The 21,977-nt window shown below is 40.9% G+C and overlaps 1 protein-coding gene across 1 annotated transcript in view; it reads left to right on the top strand.

Moving 5' to 3' along the window:
• ERICH6 (glutamate rich 6) overlaps positions 1–21,705 on the top strand; it is a 29,702-nt gene extending 7,997 nt beyond the window's left edge. The window contains exons 4-14 of the mRNA XM_025913612.2: positions 1,449–1,511; positions 1,785–1,840; positions 1,934–2,050; positions 4,413–4,526; positions 5,478–5,635; positions 6,771–6,841; positions 7,909–8,054; positions 10,788–10,873; positions 13,438–13,593; positions 16,862–17,090; positions 21,434–21,705. Of these exons, the coding sequence (XP_025769397.1) occupies positions 1,449–1,511; positions 1,785–1,840; positions 1,934–2,050; positions 4,413–4,526; positions 5,478–5,635; positions 6,771–6,841; positions 7,909–8,054; positions 10,788–10,873; positions 13,438–13,593; positions 16,862–17,090; positions 21,434–21,697 (1,460 nt within the window). The 3' untranslated portion in view covers positions 21,698–21,705. The remainder of the gene's footprint in view (positions 1–1,448; positions 1,512–1,784; positions 1,841–1,933; positions 2,051–4,412; positions 4,527–5,477; positions 5,636–6,770; positions 6,842–7,908; positions 8,055–10,787; positions 10,874–13,437; positions 13,594–16,861; positions 17,091–21,433) is intronic.
• The last annotated feature ends 272 nt before the right edge of the window (positions 21,706–21,977 follow it).

Genomic DNA, 21,977 nt, shown 5'->3' with positions numbered 1-21,977 from the left:
GCAGGAACCTAGTGTACCTCTCCATTTCTTTCAGACCTTCTTTTATGGTCCCCCCCCCCCCCCCCGCATATAGGACTCGTGCAGCTCTTACTAGTTTATAGTCTTGTATTGATGTAACAATTGGAAACTTTTTTCTTGTTATATTTACTAATTGATTATTGTCAACAAGAAGGAAATTATTGATTTCTATATATTAATCTTGTATCAGACCCCCTTGCTGAAATTTCTTATTCTAATAGTTTCTAAGTTGAAAGTCTAGGAAACAATTATATTTCCTGTAACGGCAACTTTATCTCTTCTCTAATTCTTTTACTTAGCAGTGTATCATGGATATCTTTCCATGTCAGGAAAGATTGATCTCATTCAATGAAGCAACTGCATAATATTCCCTTATATACAGTTATTATGGCTTATGTAATAAAACGGATTGCTAGGTATTTCAGAGTTGGTGTGGTTTGATGTTTTGAGCTCGTCCCTATAACAAATAATGCCTTAATAAACATCTGTGTGCGTTAATTTTTTCATACCTATACTGGCATTTCTGTTGGACAACATGCCTAAAACATATTCAAAATTTTTTCAGGTACTCCACATAGGAAAGCACATCACTTTCTGAAGCCCACCTCTTTCTCCAGTAGCAGTCCTTGCCGCCCATGGCTCTGGGAGGAAGTGGGCCAGCTCCCCCCCCTTTACCCCTGCCCCCACTGTAGGTTGATCTCACTGGTTTTCATCATTCCAATTCTATCAGCTTAAATCTCCTAGATGGTTATTCCAAGTTGCTGATGTCCGCCTTCCCCATTTCTAATACTGCCCTGGAATCTGTGGAGGGAATAATCCTCCTGGTTGAGTTAACGGTCTTGAATTAGAACCTCTAGCACCCTTCTACCTGAAAAATCTTTTACAAAATAACAGGTAGAAGGTAGACAACATAGTACTTTTAAAAACCAGAAAATGGAACACCTCAGTCGGTTAAGCATCCGACTCTCGATTTCGGCTCAGGTCATGATCTCACAGTTCGTGATATCCAGTCCCGCATCAGGCTCTGTGCTGCCAGTGTGGAGGCTGCTTGGGATTCTTTCTCTCTTGCCCTCTGCCCCTCCCCAACTTGTACTCGCACACACACACTCTCTCTCAAAATAAATAAGCTGGAAAAAAAAAGCAGAAAACATAAGAGTCTGCACCAATGTTTATAGTCAAGTGAAGTATGCATCTCTGTAGTATGTTAGGTCTAGAAAGGAACAGGGAAACCTTTTTCGATGTGATAGATCAGTGGTGCCTTCCCTCTGTTCCTTATTGTTGATAAAATATTATTTGGAGAGGGCAAAAAAGTAAAAGGTCAAACAAACACAAATAAGGGTACTTACTTTTCCAAAAGGCATATTTTCTTTTGTATTAAACTTCTTTTCTACTTTGTCAGGATTGATGACAAGTGTATGCTTGTTTTACAGGGAAGAAAGCACCCTCTATAATTAAGGAACCTGAACATGAAAATCTGGCTTCTAAGTTAAGAGGTAAATAGATAGAGTCCTTCCCTTTGCCGGCAAAGGCAAACCAGCCTTAACTCAGACAGTGCACACCCCCTCTAGAAAAGCCCTCCCCTAAGAATATGCTCAAGAAGGTGGTGAAAAGGTTTCAGGGCATTTAAACTGTGTGTGTGTGTGTGTGTGTGTGTGTGTGTGTGTGTGTGTGTGTGTGTTTGACATGGGGTAGTGGGTTAGGAGAAAATGGAACACACTGTACTAAGGTTTTAAACTTGCTTTCTAAATCGATGCTTTTCTCTGCAGAAAAATGGGTAGTTAATCCAGAAGAGCGAAAACTGAATGTTTTATGTGAGTTGGAGGTAAGAAATGGTTATCAGTCCAATAGTACACAGGGTTCGTTGTAAATACCACTTATTCAAACGTCGATTCTCTCTCTCTTTTTAAAAATGTAGTTTAAAGAAGACTTCATAACACTGTTTGAGCCAGCTCTGAAAACACTGCCTAGCATTGGGCCACCATCCATTCTGAAATTCAAACAAGAGAGTTCCAATATAGGCATTAACTTCAAGGTGATTTTAATTCATATTATTTTTAAATTTGAAAATGTTTTTTATTAACAAATGATGTCACAAGCCACATGATGATTTGCACACAAGACAGTGAACATGCTTTTTAAAAAATACACGAAGAGCTCATTTATTTGGAATAGCACTTAGGGTGGCTGTGTTTGTTTCCTGGGGCTGCTGTATCCAAATACCGCAAACTGGGTGGCTTAGAACCGTAGCAACTTGTTGTCTCGTCGTTCTGACGGCTAGAGGTTCAAAATCAGTATGTCAGCGAGTCCAGCCTGTAGGGGAGCATCCCTCCTTGCCTCTTCCTAGTTCCGGTGTGGCCATCAACCCTTGGCTTTCCTTGGCTTGTGGCTTCTCCATTCCGATCTCTGCCTCAGTTGTCCTGGCGTTCTCTGCATCTGTTTCCAAATGTCCCTCTCCTCCAGGCACACCACTTAAATTAGATTATGTAAATTATGTAGATTATGTAAATTATGTAGATTATGTAAATTAGTTACAACTTCAACCTATCTTTTCAGGGGACAAAATTCAACACACCAGAGCAGTGGGGGACCGAATGGTGGTATGATTATTTGCAAACTCGGGTGACCTGGCCATGTGGAGAGAACAGCATGCTCCCCAGATTGGGACCCCCTTATTTCTTCTGGGGTCTGCTAATGGTGCAGGCTTATCCACTGGAAATAAGAGCCATCAATTGTGTGAGGCTGCGCCCCACAGATGTGTACGCAGGGTCGATGGGAACGCTGTGTGGACACAATAACGTGCTGCTCATTGCCGCTTTGTGCAGCACATTAAACTATGCAAGTCTCACAAGGAGTTGCACACTAAATGTCATGTAGTATCAGTCAATATTTGCTCTTTATATCTGTCCATGTTTCTAAACTTTATGGCCACCCTATAGACTCTTCAGGCTGAAACTCTTTTATTCAAACCTAGCTCCTTTCTCTTTCTGAACCACAGAAGTTTGTAGTCAAGGAAGTGTCTCGAGTTTTCTTCTGCTGACACCCGGAGCTGGTCCTAAACATGAGGAAAGCCGTGTAGCCTTTCTTCCAGGGAGTTGTGCCTGCATTGGCACCAAGGCAGGGCTGGCTTCTCCTGGATCTTGGGCAGATCCTTCAGGTCCGCCTAGATGGGGCTTTGACACTAGTGTAGTTCAGGCGTGGCAGTAGCTGGCTCGCCAGCTCTCCTCTCCAGCTACACACTCTCCAGGAGCAGATTCCAGCCCCCCTCATGGTCTTTGGAAGAATCTCCACCTTGCTTCCCCCACAGGTGAAGGGGTGAAGGGACCATGGGCTGAGGAGCTCATTAGCAAGACCCTCATATGGAAGGGTTGTGGATGGCCTGGAATCGCCACACTCTTTTTCTGCCTGCTCCGTCACTTAGGTGACAAACTACATGTGTCACCGCCATCTCTCTATGGTGGGGCTTTACTCTCCAAGGGTTCTGCTGTCAGCGATGTGCAGTACTTGCCATTGGGTAGTTTCGGTAACCTCAAGATACGGGCCATCACTCTGGTGGTGAATGCCTGGCTGCACAGGCCCCCTCGCCACCCTTTGGCCCCACAGTGGCCATTTTGCTAGTCCCAGAGAATGGCAAATTACAGCTGGCTTGGTAGTGTTCATGACCTGCGACTCATACATGATGTGGGTTTTTCCTGGAGGCCTGTGCTAAGGCTGCTTGCTTGCCCAAGAACTCCTGCAGTCACAGTCGTGACCTCAGATCATAAACATGGCCATAGTGCACCAACCCTTGAGCCCCTAACTCCCTTGTGTCCTGTTGCTTCTCCGGGTCTCCCCCACCCCTTCTGAATTACCTTCACAGCACAGTCGGGAGAATCCAGAGCCCCAAGCTGGGGCTAACGCGTTATCCTCTGTCTCGTGCCTCTAGTTACACGCCATAGCACCCCTCCCCCATGAGGAACTCGGCTGTCAAAGTCATTTCTGCAACTTTCTTCTTGCGATGAGGAGACATCCTAAGGATCCACAAGCTCCTGATGGGCTCAGCTGTGCTCTGGTGAACAGTGCCAGACAGAGGCCCTCAATACACCGCCTCAGCCTCTTCAGTCCTCACCAGCCCTTGAGTAGAAATAATGTCTCATTACTGGAATACACAGATCTTGCTAGCTTGGTGCCTTCTGGTAGAGGATCTTAGCCCCCTGAAAGTTCCCCACCAGCTAGTTCAGGGGGCCCCCAGGGATTCCGGCAGGAGTTCTCAGGCAGGTTGGCACACAGCCCACCAGCCCTGCTCTCCTTCTGGACTTTTGCTGGCCCTGCCCAGAGTCCCAGCAGCATCTACTGCTCCCAGGGGCTCTGGGCCCTCTTGTGGGCACTCATGTATTCTTGTTTTCCTCTCTCTGAAGGAAGAAGAGGAGGAGATATCGCCCACGTGTGAATTTTGTGGAGGCGATCTAAAATCATTTCTTTCCAATATGGATGTTTACTATGACGATGATAGCTCTAAACCAATAGAAGATGTGAGTTCTAATGCAGGTTCACTGAGGAAATGGTGTTATTTTTAAACACACGAAGTGTTTCCTCCCCCGCACGGCAAGTCTTAAAAGAATTACGTGTTAGCTGTTGGGGAAATGCAAATCATAATCACAATGGGATACCATTCCATACCCACTAGGATGGCTATAATTAAAAAGACAGATAATAACAAGTGTTGGCAAGGATGCAGAGAAACTGGTACTCTCATATACTGGAAAGGGGGAATGTAATACGGTGTAGCCACTTTGAGAAACTGTCTGGCAATTCCCCCAAAAGTTAGAGACATAGTTACCTATAGCCCAGCAGTTACACTTCTAGATATATACTCAAGAGAACTGACAACATATACCTACACAAAAACTTAACACACAATGTTCATAGCAGCATGAGTCCTAACAGCCAAAAGTGAAAACAACCCAAACATCCATCAACTGATGAATGGATAAATAAATGTGATGTATCCATACAATGGAATATTATTTAACCATAAAAATAAATGAAGGGCTGATACATGCTACAACATAGAAGAACCCTGAAAACATTATGCTAAGCAAAAGAAGCCAATCACAAAGTACCACAATTGTATGATTCCACATATATGAGCTGAACAGAACAGGCAAATGTATGCAGACAGAATTTAGCTTAGTGGTTTCCAGAGGCTGAGGGGAGAGATGGGGAGGGTTAATGGATAAGAGTTCGTGTTCTAAAAGTTGGCTGCAGTGATGGTTTTGCACAACTCTGTGAATACACTAAAAGCCATTGACTAGTACATTTGAAATGGATGAATTGTATGGTATGTGAACTCTATCTCAATCAAGCTGTTACTAGGAAAAAGCTACTATAGATTGTTATCCAAATTTCATTAGCCATTTTTGCCCCCTGTAATTATCTTCCTCTAGGACTAATGAGATGAACATGACCTCTTTGTTTTCCAGGTCTCCTGTTGTAGTTATTTTCAAAATCTGATTGACTACATCTATGAGGAAAAACAAAAAATTCAAAGCCCTAAAGCTGAATTAATCTGTATTGACCCTCATGCAGCCCATGGCAGTGAACTTGATAGACTCAAAGCAAAGGAAAAAGCCCTGCGGAGGTAACATTGAGCCTTTGATATTGAGACTCAGGCCCACTTAAGCTTTTTGTAAATGAACCTTGTTTTTTCAAAATATTTAATTTTGAAGATGTGTTCTCAGTAATGAAATAAAAATTGGCCAAAGCAAACCTATAAAAATTCCTGGTGGGGGGTGCCTGGGTGACTCGGTTGAGCAATCAACTCTTGATTTCAGCTGAAGCCAGGATCCTAGAGTCATGGGATCGAGCCCCACGCTGGGCTCCAAGCTGAGCCTGGAGCCTGTTTGAGATTCTGTCTCTTTCCTTCTGCCCCTTTCCCCAATTTGAGCTTTCTCTCTAAAATTAAGAAAAAAATTTAATTTGTTAAATAAAAATAAAATAAAATTCCTGGTAGATGTTATTGAGATTCAGAAGCTCCCAGAAACTCTGGAAACTTACCAATTCAAAGTAGAAATTTACCAGGGTGCCTGGTTGGCTCAGTCAGCGAAGTGTCTGACTCTTGATTTGGGCTGGGGTCGTGATCTAACGGTTGTGGGATCAAGCCCTGCATCAGGCTCTGTGCTGAGCATGGAGCCTGCTTAGGATTCTCTTCCTCCCTCCCTCTCTCTGCCCCTTCCCTGCTCATGCTTTCTCTCTCTCTGAAAATAAATAAACATTTTTTAAAAATAAAAATAAAATAAAGTAGAAATTTACCAATTGTGGGGCACCTGGGTGGCTCAGTCAGTTAAGCGTCTGACTTCGACTCAGGTCATGATCTCACCATTCGTGAGTTTGAGCCCCGCGTCGGGCTCTGTGCTGACAGCTCAGAGCCTGGAGCCTGTTTCGGATTCTGTGTCTCCCTCTCTCTCTGACCCTCCCCTGTTCATGTTCTGTCTCTCTCTGTCTCAAACATTAAAAAAATATATATATATAAAAAAGAAATTTACCAATTGCAAATTCTCAGGGCAATTTGGAATTCCCATATTGGAGAAATTTGTTGAACTTGTTGCCTGAAGAGAGTAGAAACTTATATGTATGGATTAAATGCCTGGATTCACAAGTAATAATAGATAAAAATAATAATGGATAGTATGTAAACAGTTAAAATTTGTACTAAAATTCTGTTTTAAGCTTCAAACACATTTTGGATTTATACAGCATATTTTTTAATTTTGTAGAAAACAGGAGCGACAAATGGCCAGACAATTTGCACTAATGACAAATGAACAGACTAATTTATCTGAAGACGGTGAGTTCCTCAATGCTGGTGTTATGGGTCAGTTGTACATCAGAAAGCTCAGATGTTTGACCAAAAGCTACAATTGGTATTTTAAAAAATATATTTAAAATGTTCATTTCAGTAAATGTAGCAGTTAAAATGGCTCAGAAAGGCTGGTGTGTCAGCATTCTGGCTTTTGAAGTTTTTAGTCTTCAGCTTACTATTGTTATTGACTGAAACAAATTAGCAACATCTATAGAACACTTTACAGATAGCTTACTGAATTCATTGTCTCTTGGCTTATTAAGCACACATTCCCTTCTGTTTTCAAGCTGGGATATGGAAAAATCCGTCAAAAATAAATCACAATTGTTTCTTCATACGTGGACCAGTATGGCTATAGTGTGGGTGAAATGGAAAGAGCACTGATTTTTAGAATCAAGTTCTTGATTATGTACTGGCTTTTCTCCTTATAGGCTGTCCGATTTGGGGCAAAGTATTTAATCTTTCTGAGCACAGGCTCCTCCTGTACCACTCAGAGCTATTGAAAAGTACTTAGAGGGGTACCTGGGTGGCTCAGTAGGTTAAGTGGCTGACTCTTGATTCCAGCTCAGGCCATGATCTCATGGTTCGTGAGTTTGAGCCCTGCATCGGGCTCCAATTGACAGTGCAGAGCCTGCTTGGGATTCTCTCTCTCTCTCTTTCTCTCTCTCTCTGCCCCTTCCATGCACTCTCTCAAAATAAATAAACTTAAAAACAAAAACAAAAAAAATTAAAAAAAAAAAGATACTTAGGAAAGACAGACATTTGTTTTGGTTTAAACTAAATCCCTGGTATAAAGTTCCTTAATATTCAAGTATTTCCTACTAAACACAAGGCCAGAAAGTTCCACTGAATGAAAATCATCATTCTTTGCTTAACAAGGGAATGTCTTTATTTTTTAACAAAAGAACACACTCACTTTAATGAAAAGCCTTATTTTTCTGCCATTAAAAGAAGTCTGATGAATCAATACATTTGTAATAAGGTTTGCAATTTCATTTTAGAAGAGAGGTTTTGGAAAATTTAAAACAAATATGTGATTCTTTTCCCATTAGAGCCAAAGCACTTAAAAACAATTTCTTACCAACTTTCCGTGGATATTCCAGAAAAAGAGCTATTTGATGACAGACTACTTGATTTCCAACTAGAAAACAGAAACATATCCATTGTTTGTTGTGATGCTAGAATAGCATGTGGAAAGGTAATTATCTTGCCTCTTTTTTTTTTTTTTTTTTTTTTTTTACTTGCTATTCTTTAAAATCAGTTTTACCTGAAGTTGTAAAAGCTGTCATAATGAATGTAACAGGTTGGCTACATGACACATTTAACTCTTTGTCAAGAAGAAATGGTACAGATGTGGCTTTTTAACTTCTACTAGACTTTAAAACAATGTTTTTACATGTTTTATGGTAGTCTATTTTGTTTTTTTAGTTTTTTTTTTTCAACGTTTTTTATTTATTTTTGGGACAGAGAGAGATAGAGCATGAACGGGAGAGGGGCAGAGAGAGAGGGAGACACAGAATCGGAAACAGGCTCCAGGCTCTGAGCCATCAGCCCAGAGCCTGACGCGGGGCTCGAACTCACGGACCGCGAGATCGTGACCTGGCTGAAGTCGGGCGCTTGACCGACTGCGCCACCCAGGCGCCCCATATGGTAGTCTATCTTGGCTAAAGCCTTTTTATTTTAAAATGTGATTGTTGTACATTAAAAAATGTTTGGAACGCTTAAAAACTAAAAAAGAAGGGGAGAAATATCACCAAAACCTCAAGCACTTTCCCAAAATCATTGTTAATATTTCAACATGAACAAACTGGAGAACACCAAAGGAAAAAAAAACCTTAAAAGCAGCACAGAAAAAGAAATTCTGTTTATATTTAAAGGAAAAGAGTTAGAGGGCTGCCTGCGTGGCTCAGTTGGTTAAGCATCCCACTTTGGCTCAAGTCACGATCTCATGGTTCATGGGTTCGAGCCCTGTGTCAGGCTTTATGCTGACAGATCCGAGCCTGGAGCCTGCTTCAGAGTCTGTGTCTCCCTCTCTCTCTGCCCCACCGCTCACACTCTGTCTCCCTCTCTGTCTCAAAAATAATAAAACATTAAAAAAAAAAAATAGAGAAACTGTCAGATAACCTCCCAACAGCAACACTGGAAGTCAGAAGACAGTGGAATGTCTTAAAGAAAATAGTGGTCAATCCAGAAGTTCATAACCAGCTAACATATTTTTCAAGAAAATATGGCCCCCCAAAACACTGTCTGGTAAAGTCAAAGATAATTTGTCACTAGTAGCCCTTCATTAAAGGAAATTCTAAAGAATGTACTTTGTGTCACTGGATGGTCTGAGATTCAAGAAGGATGAAAAGAAAGTGGTACATAGTTTTTATGGATAAAACTAAAAGTTGGCTAATAAAACAACAATAATAATAGCTTGTGGCACTTCAAAAAACAGAAAAGAATAAAAATACATTTAAAAATAGTACATGATGGGAAATAGGTTAAATGTAATTATGGTACTATAAAGCCCTTGGTTTGGGAGAAGGGCAAATATTAAAGCTTAACTTCAGACTTTGATAAATTAAGTTTGCTTGCTGAAATTTCTAGAGTAGCCAGAAAAAATAACAGAAGCAGAGAGTATAAGTTCCAAATGCGTAGAGACAGAACAGAAAATAGGATTATATATTTTAATTACCCCCCTCCAAAAGACAAAATTGCATAAAGGAAAAAAACATAACAGGGAACATACAGAAAATATCAAGGAATGTTAGTAATTATATGTAAATAGACTAAATATTCCAGTTAATAGACAAAGAATGTCAGATTAGTTCTTTTTTTAGGGAAAAAATTCCAACTAGATGGTTTATAAGAGACACATCTAAAATATAAGGATACAAGAAGATTATAAATAAAAATGATATATCATGAAAATATTAAAGAGTATTACTAGAGATAAAGATGACTTCATAATGATAAAAGTTTTAATCCACCAGGAAGATACAACATTACAAAATATTTTTCCCAGTTTAAGATAGGCTCAAAATATGTAAAGCAAAATTTCACAAGAGGAAAAACTTTTAAATCCATAATTATAATGGGATATTTTAGCCTATTGTCTCAAAAATTGCAAGGGTTATTAGATAAAAAAAGTAGTAATACAATAGAATATTTGAACAATCCATGTAATAAATTTGACCTAATACTTATGGATTGAAAGATTAAATATTTTAAAGATGACATCCTTCCCAAATTGATTTATACATCCAATGCAACTGCAGTCTGTTGAAGTATAATTTATATACAGTAAGATTCACCTTTTTCGGATGTACAGCTCTATGAATTTTGGCAGTTATGTAACCACTACTACAATCAGTATATTGAATCTTTCCATTGGGCTAGAGCTGGTTTGTAATCTCCTGTTTTGTTTTTACAGTAAGATGTGAATAAGGTAAAAATTAAAAAAAAAAAATTCAAACAGATATGTAATGTCAGATCCCTGCCTGAAAACTTTTATCAAGTTATCTGCAGGGGTTAGGAATACTCTTTAATGATTCCTAAGGATTATTCCCGGTCACTGTTGCAGGGCCAAAAATTTATTTATTTAAAAACTTTTTTTTAATGTTTATTTTATTTTTGAGGGAGAGAGACAGAGTGTGAGTGGGGAAGGGGTATAGAGAGGGAGATACAGACTCTGAAGCAGGCTCCAGGCTCTGAGCTGTTGGCACAGAGACTGACACAGGGCTCAAACCCATGAATCACAAGATCATGACCTGAGCCGAAGTCAGACGCTTACCCAGCTGAGCCACCCAGGCGTCCCCCAAAAATTTAAATTAAGAAATACTTTGTATCACTGTCTAGCAAGCAAAGGATGCTTGTTACTATCATAATTGATGTGTTATATCTGGAACAATTAATGGTTAAGGGTCCTTTCATTTTTCGTGGTCAGATCATGAGGAATGAGCTCTTAGAGAAGCACTACAAACATGGGAGCAAGTTTCTGACTTCATTTCCAGATGGAACAACACAAATATTGTATCCTTTCAACAAGTTATTTTTATTAGTTTTATTTCTTTACAAAAATGATATAGAAAAAATATATAGAAAACTATAAAGAAAAAAATAGTTATACCCCAAATCCCACCACCCAATGAAAAGCTATTAACATCTTATATAACTTTCCTATTTCTTTCTATGAGCATATATATATATTTTCATTTTTATTTATTTATTTTTGAGAGATAGAGTGTGTCCACAAGCAGGGGAGGGGCAGAAAGAGAGGGAGACACAGAATCTGAAGCAGGCTCCAGGCTCTGAGCTGTCAGCACAGAGCCCAATGTGGGGCTTGAACCCACAAACTGTGAGATTATGACCTGAGCCAAAGCTGGACGCTCAACTGACTGAGCCACCCAGGTGCCCCTATATAATTCTTTAAAAATCAATTCTTCAACTAGCTATTCATATTTTATAACTTTCCCTTTCTGCATAATATGTAATAATGTTATGAGTATATAATATGCAATAAATATAGAGATACACCGCCATTTTTATAACCATAAGGTATTTAATAATGGGGATGTATTATAATTCATTTAACCTAACCACAAAGGTTGTTTCACTTTTTTTTTTTTTTTTTGCTACTATATACAACAGCTAAATGAACAGCTTTGTGCAGACTTCTTTGCGTACTTATCACTTATTTCCTTGAATTAAATGGCTAGATGCCTAGGGGTAGAAATTCTGGGTAAGAAATTATAGACATTTGGGGCACCTGGCTGGCCCAGTCAGTAGAGCATTTGACTCTGTATCTCAGGGATGCGAGTTCAAACCCCACATTGGGTGTAGAGGTTAAATACATACACACACAAACAAAAAACCTAAAGAAATCTGAATAAATTATTAAAAAAAGAAATTACAGGCATTTTAAAACTTTGGTAGACTTTCTCCCCCCAGAAAATATGTACCGATTTACACATCTGTGAGCAGCACATTATTTTTTATTACAAAAATTCAGTGTCTGTTTTATGAAACGCTAAGTGATTCATCACTTGAACTTCTGCCTGATGGCCAAGCCATTTGCTATTCTGACATACAGGCCATTTAATACTTTCAGGAAAGTAAAAAACAAACAAAACTATAAAATGAGGTGGGTTTTTTGGTGACTAAAGGCCCCAATTTTTAGGAGAAAGTCATGTTTAGTCATAGTTTCCTAAAAGTCTAGTCAAATCCCAATAATCAACCAGAAAAATAACTTTCATGTCTTAGGAATTATAATGAAGTTTTAGTCTGTAGGCCCTATGAGAAAGAGTGTAAGTTTTGTTTTAAATAAATACATTTAAATAAATACAGTACATTTTAAATAAATCCTCCCTTCTTTTATTATTATTATCAGTTAATTCCCTGGCTTTAATTCTTGAAGGCCATGGCTGCTTTTCAAAATGATTCAGAGTCAATCTTGTGTTTACTTCACCTCTGGGCTTCTGATCAGCTTAGATAGGACTGAGTATTAATGGTAAATTATCCTCAGTAGACTTTATTCTTTTTGATGCTATTGTAAATGGAATTATTTTCTTAATTACACTTTCAGAATGTTCACTGCTAGTATATAGAAATACAATTTATTTTTATATGTTGGTCTTGTAGCCTACAACCCTGCTGAACTTGTTTGTTCTAATATATTGTTTTGTGGATTCCTTTGGATTTTCTAAATACAAGAGCATGTCATCTGCAAACAAAGTTTTACATCTTTCATTTGCAATCTGGATGCCATTCATTTCTTTTTCTTGCATAAAATTTCCCTGGTTAGAACGTTTAGTGTAATGTTGAATAGAAGTGGGGAGAATGGACATTTTTGTTTAGTTACTGATCTTAGCGGGAAATCAGTCTTTCACCATTAAGTATGATGTTAGCTGTGGGTTTTTGTTAGACATTCTATTAGATTGAGGAGTCTCCCTTTCATTCCTAGTTCACTGAGTTGTTATCATGAAAAGGTGTAAGTTTTTGTCAAATGCTTTTTCTTTTTTTTTCTTTAAAAAATTTTTTCTTTAATGTTTATTTATTCTTGAGACAGAGACAGAGCATGAACAGGGGACGGGCAGGGAGAGAGGGAGACACAGAATCTGAAACAGGCTCCAGGCTCTGAGCTGTCAGCATAGAGCCCGACGCAGGGCTCGAACCCACCAACTGTGAGATCATGACATGAGCTGAAGTCGGACGCTTAACTGACTGAGCCACCCAGGTGCCCCTCAAATGCTCTTTCTGTGTATACTGATGATTTTTTTTTCTTTTTATTCTATCAATATAGTATATTTCATTGATGGATTTTTAGATGTTAAGCCAACCTTGCATTCCTGGGATAAATTCCTCTGTATCTAATACTATATAATCCTTTTTATATGTCACTGGATTCCATTTACCAGTATTTTGTTGAGGATTTTTGTGTCTTGTAAATATACTTTGATCCCATAAAAAACATAAAATCCTTTTTGTAATAACAGTAACTCCCATTCTAGGATGGTTTCAAAGGGCTCTCTCATAAATTTATACTCAGAATAGTCAAGGACCATTAGAACAACTCAAATAACCTTATCTAATCTCAGCTACCCATCTGGAAACCTAGCCATCATCAGAGTGCCCAACAAAATAAATGGCTTCACTTGTATAGTCCAAGAAGACATGCCCACTGACCCTGCAATTTTAGCATTGCTAGATTCTTCTGGCAGAATTTCCTGCTATCATCCCAATGGAAATGTCTGGTAGGCTTCTAAGTTTCTCTTGCTGCCATTTAGCTGGGGGGGGGGGGGGGGGGGAGGGGGCGGTGGGGGTGTTGTGAAATTTTATTTTTTCTTTTATTTTTTCCAACTCTATTGAGATACAATTGACATTCAACATTGTGTAAATTAAAGGCATAAAATGTGTTGATTTGATATACTTGATATATTTCAAAATGATTATCCCATTGCATTATCTAACATCTCCATCACATCACATAATTACCATTTCTTTTTTGTGTTGAGAACATTTAAGATACACTCTCTTAGCAACTTTCAAGTATATATGCAGTATTACTAGCTATAATCTCTATGTTGTACATTAAATCCCTAGAACTTATTCATCTTATAACTAGAAGCTTTCTTTTTCCTTTTAAATGATAAGAATGGCTTTAAGATTTATTTAAGTTAGTCTTTGGCAGTAATGTTAAACTCAGAGAAATTTTTTATTTATGTCATTCCATTTGCTTCCCAGTGGAAAAATCCCAGGCAACTATGTAAAACAAAGCTCATCATATTCTTTCTATAAACAGCAAGAAACATGAACTATATGATTTCAATATTAGAAAAAAACTCTCAATAAACTATATGGTCACCCTAAGGATTTGGGATATGAATCTAGTGATCTTCCTAGAGCCTGTGCCCTGATAATGTTATACTGATTCATCTATGGAAATAATTTACAATGGATAGCTGCTACACTGTGTTGTTATAGTTTGTGTTTGTGTGTGTGTGTGTTATTATAATTTGAGATATATTTGTAACTGTTCCTATATTCCTATAGCCACAACCAACAATAACATACAAACAAAATCTCTAAAGAAATTAAGATCCTGATCCAATTTTGACCTACTAACTTATATACTCTATGACTTCACATTATTTCATTTAACCTGAAAAAATTAAATTTGGGTCTTAATTTCATTTATTTTTATTTTTTCAATATTTATTTATTTGTGAGGGAGAGAGAGCGTACGAGCAGGGGAGGGGCACAGAGGGAGACACAGAATCCCAAGCAGGATCCAGGCTCTGAGCTGTCAGCACAGAGCCCAATATGGGGCTTAAACCCACAAACTGGGAGAATATGACCTGAGCTGATGTTAGATGTTTAACCGACTGAGCCACCCGGGCTGACCTTCAAATGCAGTTCAAACTCTTTGAGTTTTCAGAAAGAGTTATTCTCCTCCCTTTAAATTATTTACAGGAATAGCAATCTCATCCTGAGAAATTCTGTCAGTAATTGACAAAATTTGGACATTCTGCCAGTATTTGAGAAACTTAGGACATTTGTGTTTTTTTTTTTAATTCTTTTTTTAATTTTTTTTTTTTTTTTTTTTTTTTTTTTATTTTTGGGACAGAGAGAGACAGAGCATGAACGGGGGAGGGGCAGAGAGAGAGGGAGACACAGAATCGGAAGCAGGCTCCAGGCTCTGAGCCATCAGCCCAGAGTGTTTATTTATTTTTGACAGAGACAGAACGCGAGTGGGTTAGGGGCAGAAAGAGAGGGAGACACAGAATCTGAAACAGGCTCCAGGCTCTGAGCTGTCAGCACAGAGCCCGACGCGGGGCTCGAACTCACGAGCTGTGAGATCATGACCTGAGCCGAAGTCGGACGCTCAACTGACTGAGCCACCCAGGTGCCCCTGTGTTTTTTAAGTCCAAAGCAGCACTCAGTCCATTATCCCTATTTGTATTACTGGAGAATTTCTACTCATCCTTCCGGGTTTAATAAAGCGATGCTTTATTACGTTTGGTGAGGTACTGTATTGTCACCAAATAAATATTCATTGGTTTCTAGGACCTTTCCCTTGTCTATGAAGTCCCCTGATCCGGCAGCTCAATTCCTGGTGCTCTGATGGAACTTCCACATACTCTCACGGACCCTTTCTAGCTGCCTCTTGTGCAGCAAGCCCATCCCCCTGCTGGACTGATGTTCTTTGCTTTATGTTTTTTAATTTTTTTTTAACATTTATTCATTTTTGAGAGCCAGAGAAAGAGAGAGAGAGAACACAAGCAGGGGTGGGGTAGAAAGAGAGGGAGACACAGAATCTGAAGCAGGCTCCAGGCCCTGAGCTGTCAGCACAGAGCCTGACGTGGGGCTCGAACTCATGAACTATGAGATCATGACCTGAGCGGAAGTTGGACGTTTAACTGACTGAGCCGCCCAGGTGCCCCTAGAAGGGTGTTCTTTCAAGCCACATTCTGAATCCTTACCACTACCAGCATGTGTCTGCACTCACAGAACATTTATCAAATGAACAATCTATGTAAATAATTTTAGCCAAATATTATTTTCATCCCCATTTCGAGATGAAACCAAGCCTTCCTCCTCCCAGATACAGTAAGATAATTACCTCAATTTCTCATTTGCACTTTTGTTATTAGATCACTACCACTAATCAATAGTGGGGAAAGAAGATGTTGGTTATCTTACTCTAGGGGCCGTCATGGCCAACTCGTCTAGTTAAAAAAATAATAATTTGTTATCAAATTCAGCCAACTCTCTAAATACCCAGAGCTCAAGAAAGGGGTGGTGATCCAAGTTGGGAGAAGGTGAGAGAGCACGAGGTAGAAGGGCAGTCATTAGTGCCACCAGATCGCACACTTGGTCAGGCTTGATATGTATGTAATGACGTAAAATATAGCGCCGGCTATGCTGAGAGACTGGAGAGGCCCCATTAGTCTAACTTCCACCTTGTGCTCCATCACAGGGCTTTTCAGCTGCGCTCTGAGCCATCTCAGAGATGTTCCCTGAGCCACTCCTGCCCACACCCGGCCCTGATGAGAGCCCTCCTGGAAGGACTCCGGGCTCCCAGTTGCTGGGTGCTACGAAAACACAGCCATCCTGTACTGAGGCCAACTAGGCCTTCCCCCGCTGCTCTGCATTTCATCCTGGAGAAAATCCAAGCACTGTTCTTCTCCCCTCTTTCAGGGATCGCCTGGTGTCCTGTATGTCTGCTCGTCCAGACTAATCCTTTCCTGTTTCCCCTTCATTCTTCCCAGCACATAGTTTTCCAGACCCCTTTTACCATCCTGGTTCTGCCTTTTGGACCCAGTCTGGACCCACTACTTCAAATTAGCATAAAATTCAGTGGCGGTATCACCACGCCAAAGGTTACCTGCGGTTTTGCACTCTCCATACGCTACTGGCTAGCATGAACTGTAGCTCCCCTTGGCCAGCAAGTGACAGGGCTAATTTCAAGGTTGGATCATAACGTTACCGTTTATAATTTTTAATTTCCTTTCTGCCCAGGGTATACATCAATATCTTGGGAGGTCAATATTCAGATCAAGCTGGCAACAGAGTAAGGGCTTGGAATTGGTCCAGTTCTGCCCCTACCTCACCCTTTGTGTCATTTAAACCTGTCTTTCTGGCTTTGAATCATTACATTGGAGTTCGCATCTTAGAACAAGACAAGATTTCAATCGCCTTTCTGGCAATGGGCCAACAGGCAAGAATCAGTGTCGGGACCAAAGTGAAGGTAGGTACATTTTTGAAAACAGTTCAAAGCACTTAGAATAATAAGAGTAAATGGCTTTTGTCGGTGTTATTACTCAGATTATACTTGTGTGTAATCTACGGCCTATTAAGAGTTTTGGAATTCAATGAAAAAAAACACATAGTGAAAATTTCAGGTGGAAATGAGGCAGCCTTATTGTTTGCTCTTCAGAAATTCCTTTTAGTTCACACTTAGATCCAACTAACATTTACTGTGTTTACTCTGAGACCAAGTAGTGTTGCTTTGGGGGTTTGGTTTTAGGGTTTTGTACTGTGTTTGTTTCTCCATTGTGCTACAGTAGAAAGCCCTGGACTGAGTCAGGAGACCTGGGTTCTCACCATGTGCAAGACCACAACATATGTGCCATCTCCTTGGAGACACTTCCCAGACCTCCTAGTCCTTTGCCCAATCACAGCCTTCTCTGGGTCCTCCACGTACTGCCCTTGGTCCCTATGCTCACTGAACCATGCTGCCTTACCTGCCCTTGCGGCTGCCTTTCCTACTGGATGGTGAGCTCCGGAAGCACAAAATCTCTGCCTTACTGATTCCTCTATCCCACCCAGGGCACGGCTCAGAGGACATGCTCAGCGACTGGCAACGGTTAATATCCTGGTCTTCGGGTTACGGGGATGTAGTTTCATACCTCAACCTTGCCACTTAGCTTAGTGGGTGAACTTGAACTTCACGGCCCTTCTCAATTAGATGTGGATAATGCTTCCCACCAAATAGATGTCTGTGAAGATTCAAAGGGAATGCAAAGTACTTGGTGTGGTGCTTGGCACCGACAAAGTACTCAGTAAATGATAGCTCTCTATGTTAGTCAATTATACCTCAATAAAGTTGAAATGTAGATAGATATAAAGAGAGATCTATGGGGGACACTGGGTGGCTCAGTCGGGTAAGTATCCGACTTCAGCTCAGATCATGATCTTGCAGTTTGTGGGTTTGAGCCCTGCATCAGTGCAGACCCTGCTTGGGATCTTCCTTCTCCTTCTGTCTCTCTGCCCCTCTCCCACTGGTGCGTGCTCCCAGGCTCTCGCTCCCTCCCAAAAAGAAACATTCAAAAGTATGTATTTAAAAAAAGAGAGATCTATGTAGCATATCTAGTGTGCGGCTCCAAACACGCCCCTTCACCTCTGAGGCCTTTCATTTCATCAATGATTAAAGGAAGAGATTGCTCCAGACCTCAAAGGTGTTGTCAACCTCTAAAAATTCTACACTTCTAGGTAAGTGGAAATAGGACCTCCATATTCAGTACAGGCAGGCCTATCTCATACACACCAAACAGAAGGGAGACTTCAGATCCAGCCAACAGGGACTGAGGATCTACGAAGTGCTCAGCACTATCCCCACCACTTGCCATCAGTCCGGCCACCACAGTCAGCTGTTCAGGCTCCAAACTATCCAGTGGCTTCTAATCCTACTCAGAGTAAAAGCCAAGGTCCTAGAAGAGACCTGCAATCCTGTACAGGCTCTGGACTTCCTTAATGTTCCCTCTGTTCTGCTCTCTCCTCCCTCGGCCTGCTCCAGCCACGCTGGCCTTCTCACTGTTCCTCAACAACACCAGGCATATCCCTGCCACAGGGCTTTTGCACCTGCTCTTCCCTCAACCTAAAACACCCCTCCCCTACTTAGCACACAGCTGCTGCGCCATTTCTTTCAGGTTTCTGTTCAGAGTCCTCTCTCCAGCACCCAGTCTAAACTAGTAGCGCCTCCTCCCCACCCCCACCCTGCCCTCTCTGTGCCTCTCTGGCCATATGGAGTCCTCTGGTTTTCTTTCCCTTCTAAATAGTTTGTCCTGTCTACTTTGGTTTCTTCAACTCCGTAGTTAATAGCATTTTCAAATAGATTTTTACAATTTGCCATCCTTCTCTTGTTCATTTCTACATGATCAAGGAATATGGCTTGCACTGTTTTCCCTGCTGTTCGAAATGTATTGATCATTTTTATTGGTGGCCGAGTCCAGAATTTTTGTGACTGTTCCATGTATATTCGACCCCCCAAAAAAGTGCACTGTTGTCACAAGCTTGTGTATGTCTACTGGTCCCACTGACACTTCTCTATCCTTTTCTTTTTATATTATTGACTTACTTCTGAGCAACCTATGAAAGATGATTGCGAACTTGTTCCTTTCTCCCACTATTCCTATCAGGTTTTGCTTTCTGTATGTTTAGAAATATAGGTTAGGAAATTACAGATGCTGACCATCTTCCTGGGGTTTTCCTCGCTTATTCGCTCTTCAGCTGTGCCCATTATGTGAGTCAGTGTTATCAGTGAAGGTTTTTCTTTTTGACAACAACAACAAAACTGTAACATTATCAATAGGTGTTATTCCCAATTTCCCTCCTGGCGACCTTTGCCTTAAATGCTATTCTACATGGTGTTAAATTGCTACACCTGCTTTCTTTTTAGTTAGCATTTGCTTGGTACATTTTTTTTTTCATTCTTTGATTTTCAGTGTTTTTATACAGTTTTAGACACGTCTCTTGCAAACAGTATATAACTGGATTTCGTTGTTTTCCTCAGCCTATTAGACTCAATCTTTTAATACATTGTATTTTAATGGTCACTCTAAAATTGTTAACACATCTTTTTTTTTTCTATGTGCATAGAATTAATTTCCAAGTCTTCTAGTTATTTCTTCTCTTTGACAACCGTTCTCTCAAAGTCCTCAGAAAATATTAACTATATATATTCCAAAGCCTCCCTCTGGCTACGAATGCTGTCTCCTTGAGTATTAGTATCCCTTATAAGTAAATCTGTCTTCTCTTTCACGGCCTCAATTTTCCTCAGATATTTGGTGATTCCTGGCCATGTGTTCATTTTGTAATTGAGGATCCTGGCTTTCCCGCACGTTCTGCTTACTGAAGTTAGTTTGTGGGGACTGTGGGAAAGTAGATGTACTGCAGAGGGGCAGAAGGCTGGCCCCAGTGCCAGACTTCCAGCCCCAGCCTGGGGGCACCATGGTTCAACGTGGAGGGCGAGGTGACGGCTGGCTCCCAACTGGTCATCCTAATATTTACCTCAGGGCCCCTCCTGCTTCTCACTTTTATTAACGTTGATCTCAGATTGTGTGTGTTTTGGGTTAGTGGTTCCATTTGGTCATTTATCTCTCTGTGGATATGGTCCTGTTTGCTTTATGGTTTTCAGGAATTCAATAAGATTATTCCTGCTGATCAAATTCTTTTCTGTTTCCTTTTTAAAAATTTTTTTATTTAAAAAAACCTTTTTTAATGTTTGTTTATTTTTGAGAGAGAGAGAGAGAGAGAGAGAGAGAGAGACAGAACACGAGCGAGGGAGACACAGAATCCGAAGCAGGCTCCAGGCTCTGAGCCGTCAGCACAGAGCCTGACGCGGAGTTCAAACTCATAACCCGCAAGATCATGACCCCAGCTGAAGTCGGACACTTAAACGACTGAGCCACCCAGGCGCCCCAAAAATCTTTCCTATTTCCTATAGCCATTGTTGATTTACTCTCTTAAAAAGTTTTCTGTCATCTTCTGGAATTTGGGATTGAAGGGAAGTCAAAAATGCTGGTCCATTCCTGTTATTCATCCATCTCATATTCCTCTGTCCCTCCCTCCCTCCTTACCTTCTGATGCAGGGAGGGATGAAAATGCTGTGAGTTCTTGTATCCCTTGCAGGTAAGTGGTCACTCTGCTTGCAGAACGTAGCAGTTCAGCTTGTATTTAGCCCACCCACTGAGGCCGGCCCTGAATCCACGCCCTGGAAACTTTCAGGCAAGACCGTCCTGCAGAGCCATTTCCCTACCTGCAGCTGCAAGGAGACCATCAGCCTGAATCACCAAAGGCTGTGAGGAGGGGTCATGGAGAGATTAATGTGGAATGGCCTCCTGGTGGGTGGGGCACGTTCTGGAAGGAAAGGAATTTCAGCCATCCCGGTCCTTCTTGAAACCTCGGCTCAGCTGCTACCTTCTCTGAGGAAGGCTGCCCACTCAGTGCCTTTCCTAGCTCCAGTCCAGCACGGACCATGCTCTCCCCACGGGGCATCTCCCGGGGAAGGGACTGTGTTTGCGGCATCTTTGTGCTCCTCTCAGCATATGCTCATAAATTACTTGCATAAATTGTAAGCCCTTGAAAGTACCCAAATTCTATGTGCTCTGACCCGCTCTGGTCTCTCATATCTCCACAGCATTTCAGCCCCTTCCTCCTCCGGGTTAGAATAACACCACCACGGCCCCCTTGTGTAGCTAACGAGACTCGAGGGATTCCAACTCCAAATTAGTACCACCCCACACCTCCTCCTGCCTCCCCGTTTCCACAGATGGACCCTGAGCTTCTCTTCTCTTTCTCTGTGCTGAAAAGCTACCTAATCCTGAGGAGATTCCAGTTCTCCGATACCTGAATGGGGATGACCTTCTTCTGCTGGCCCATTTAATAAAGATTCGACGCCTGTTTCACAAACTTGAAGGATGTGCGAATTTCCCCTCCAGCCAGGTTTGGGAAAAGCTGAAGCTACCTTCCTACCTGTCTTCACTTTCTCTAAAACTAATTGCCCTTTGTCACAATTCCGGTGTAAAGCAAGATACAATAAGAACAATAGCGGCTATAATAAACGAAAATATTTAATGCTGGCACTCCCATTTGTTTTGTTTTTCGGGGGGAGGGTGTGTGTGTGAGATTTCAAGTAAGTGTGAGGACCAGGAAATACCAAGAAATATGCTCTATTATACATTTAGAATACAGCCCGAGCCATCACTGGCTTACATCTGTAGTTGGAAAACGAAATCCGCTCTTCAGGACGCCAGAGGAGGAGCAAATGAGCATCAGCGTCCATTCTCGGTTAGAGTTCTGTCGGGAAGATGGGAGAGCAGGAGGATCCGATGGCTCCCAAACCTCCCGGCAGGCT

The sequence above is a fragment of the Puma concolor genome, chromosome C2, assembly GCF_028749965.1.
Source record: "Puma concolor isolate L17-30 chromosome C2, mPumCon1.1.hap2, whole genome shotgun sequence".
NCBI classification, from domain to species: Eukaryota; Metazoa; Chordata; class Mammalia; order Carnivora; family Felidae; genus Puma; species Puma concolor.
This window is presented reverse-complemented; position numbering and strand designations above follow the sequence as displayed.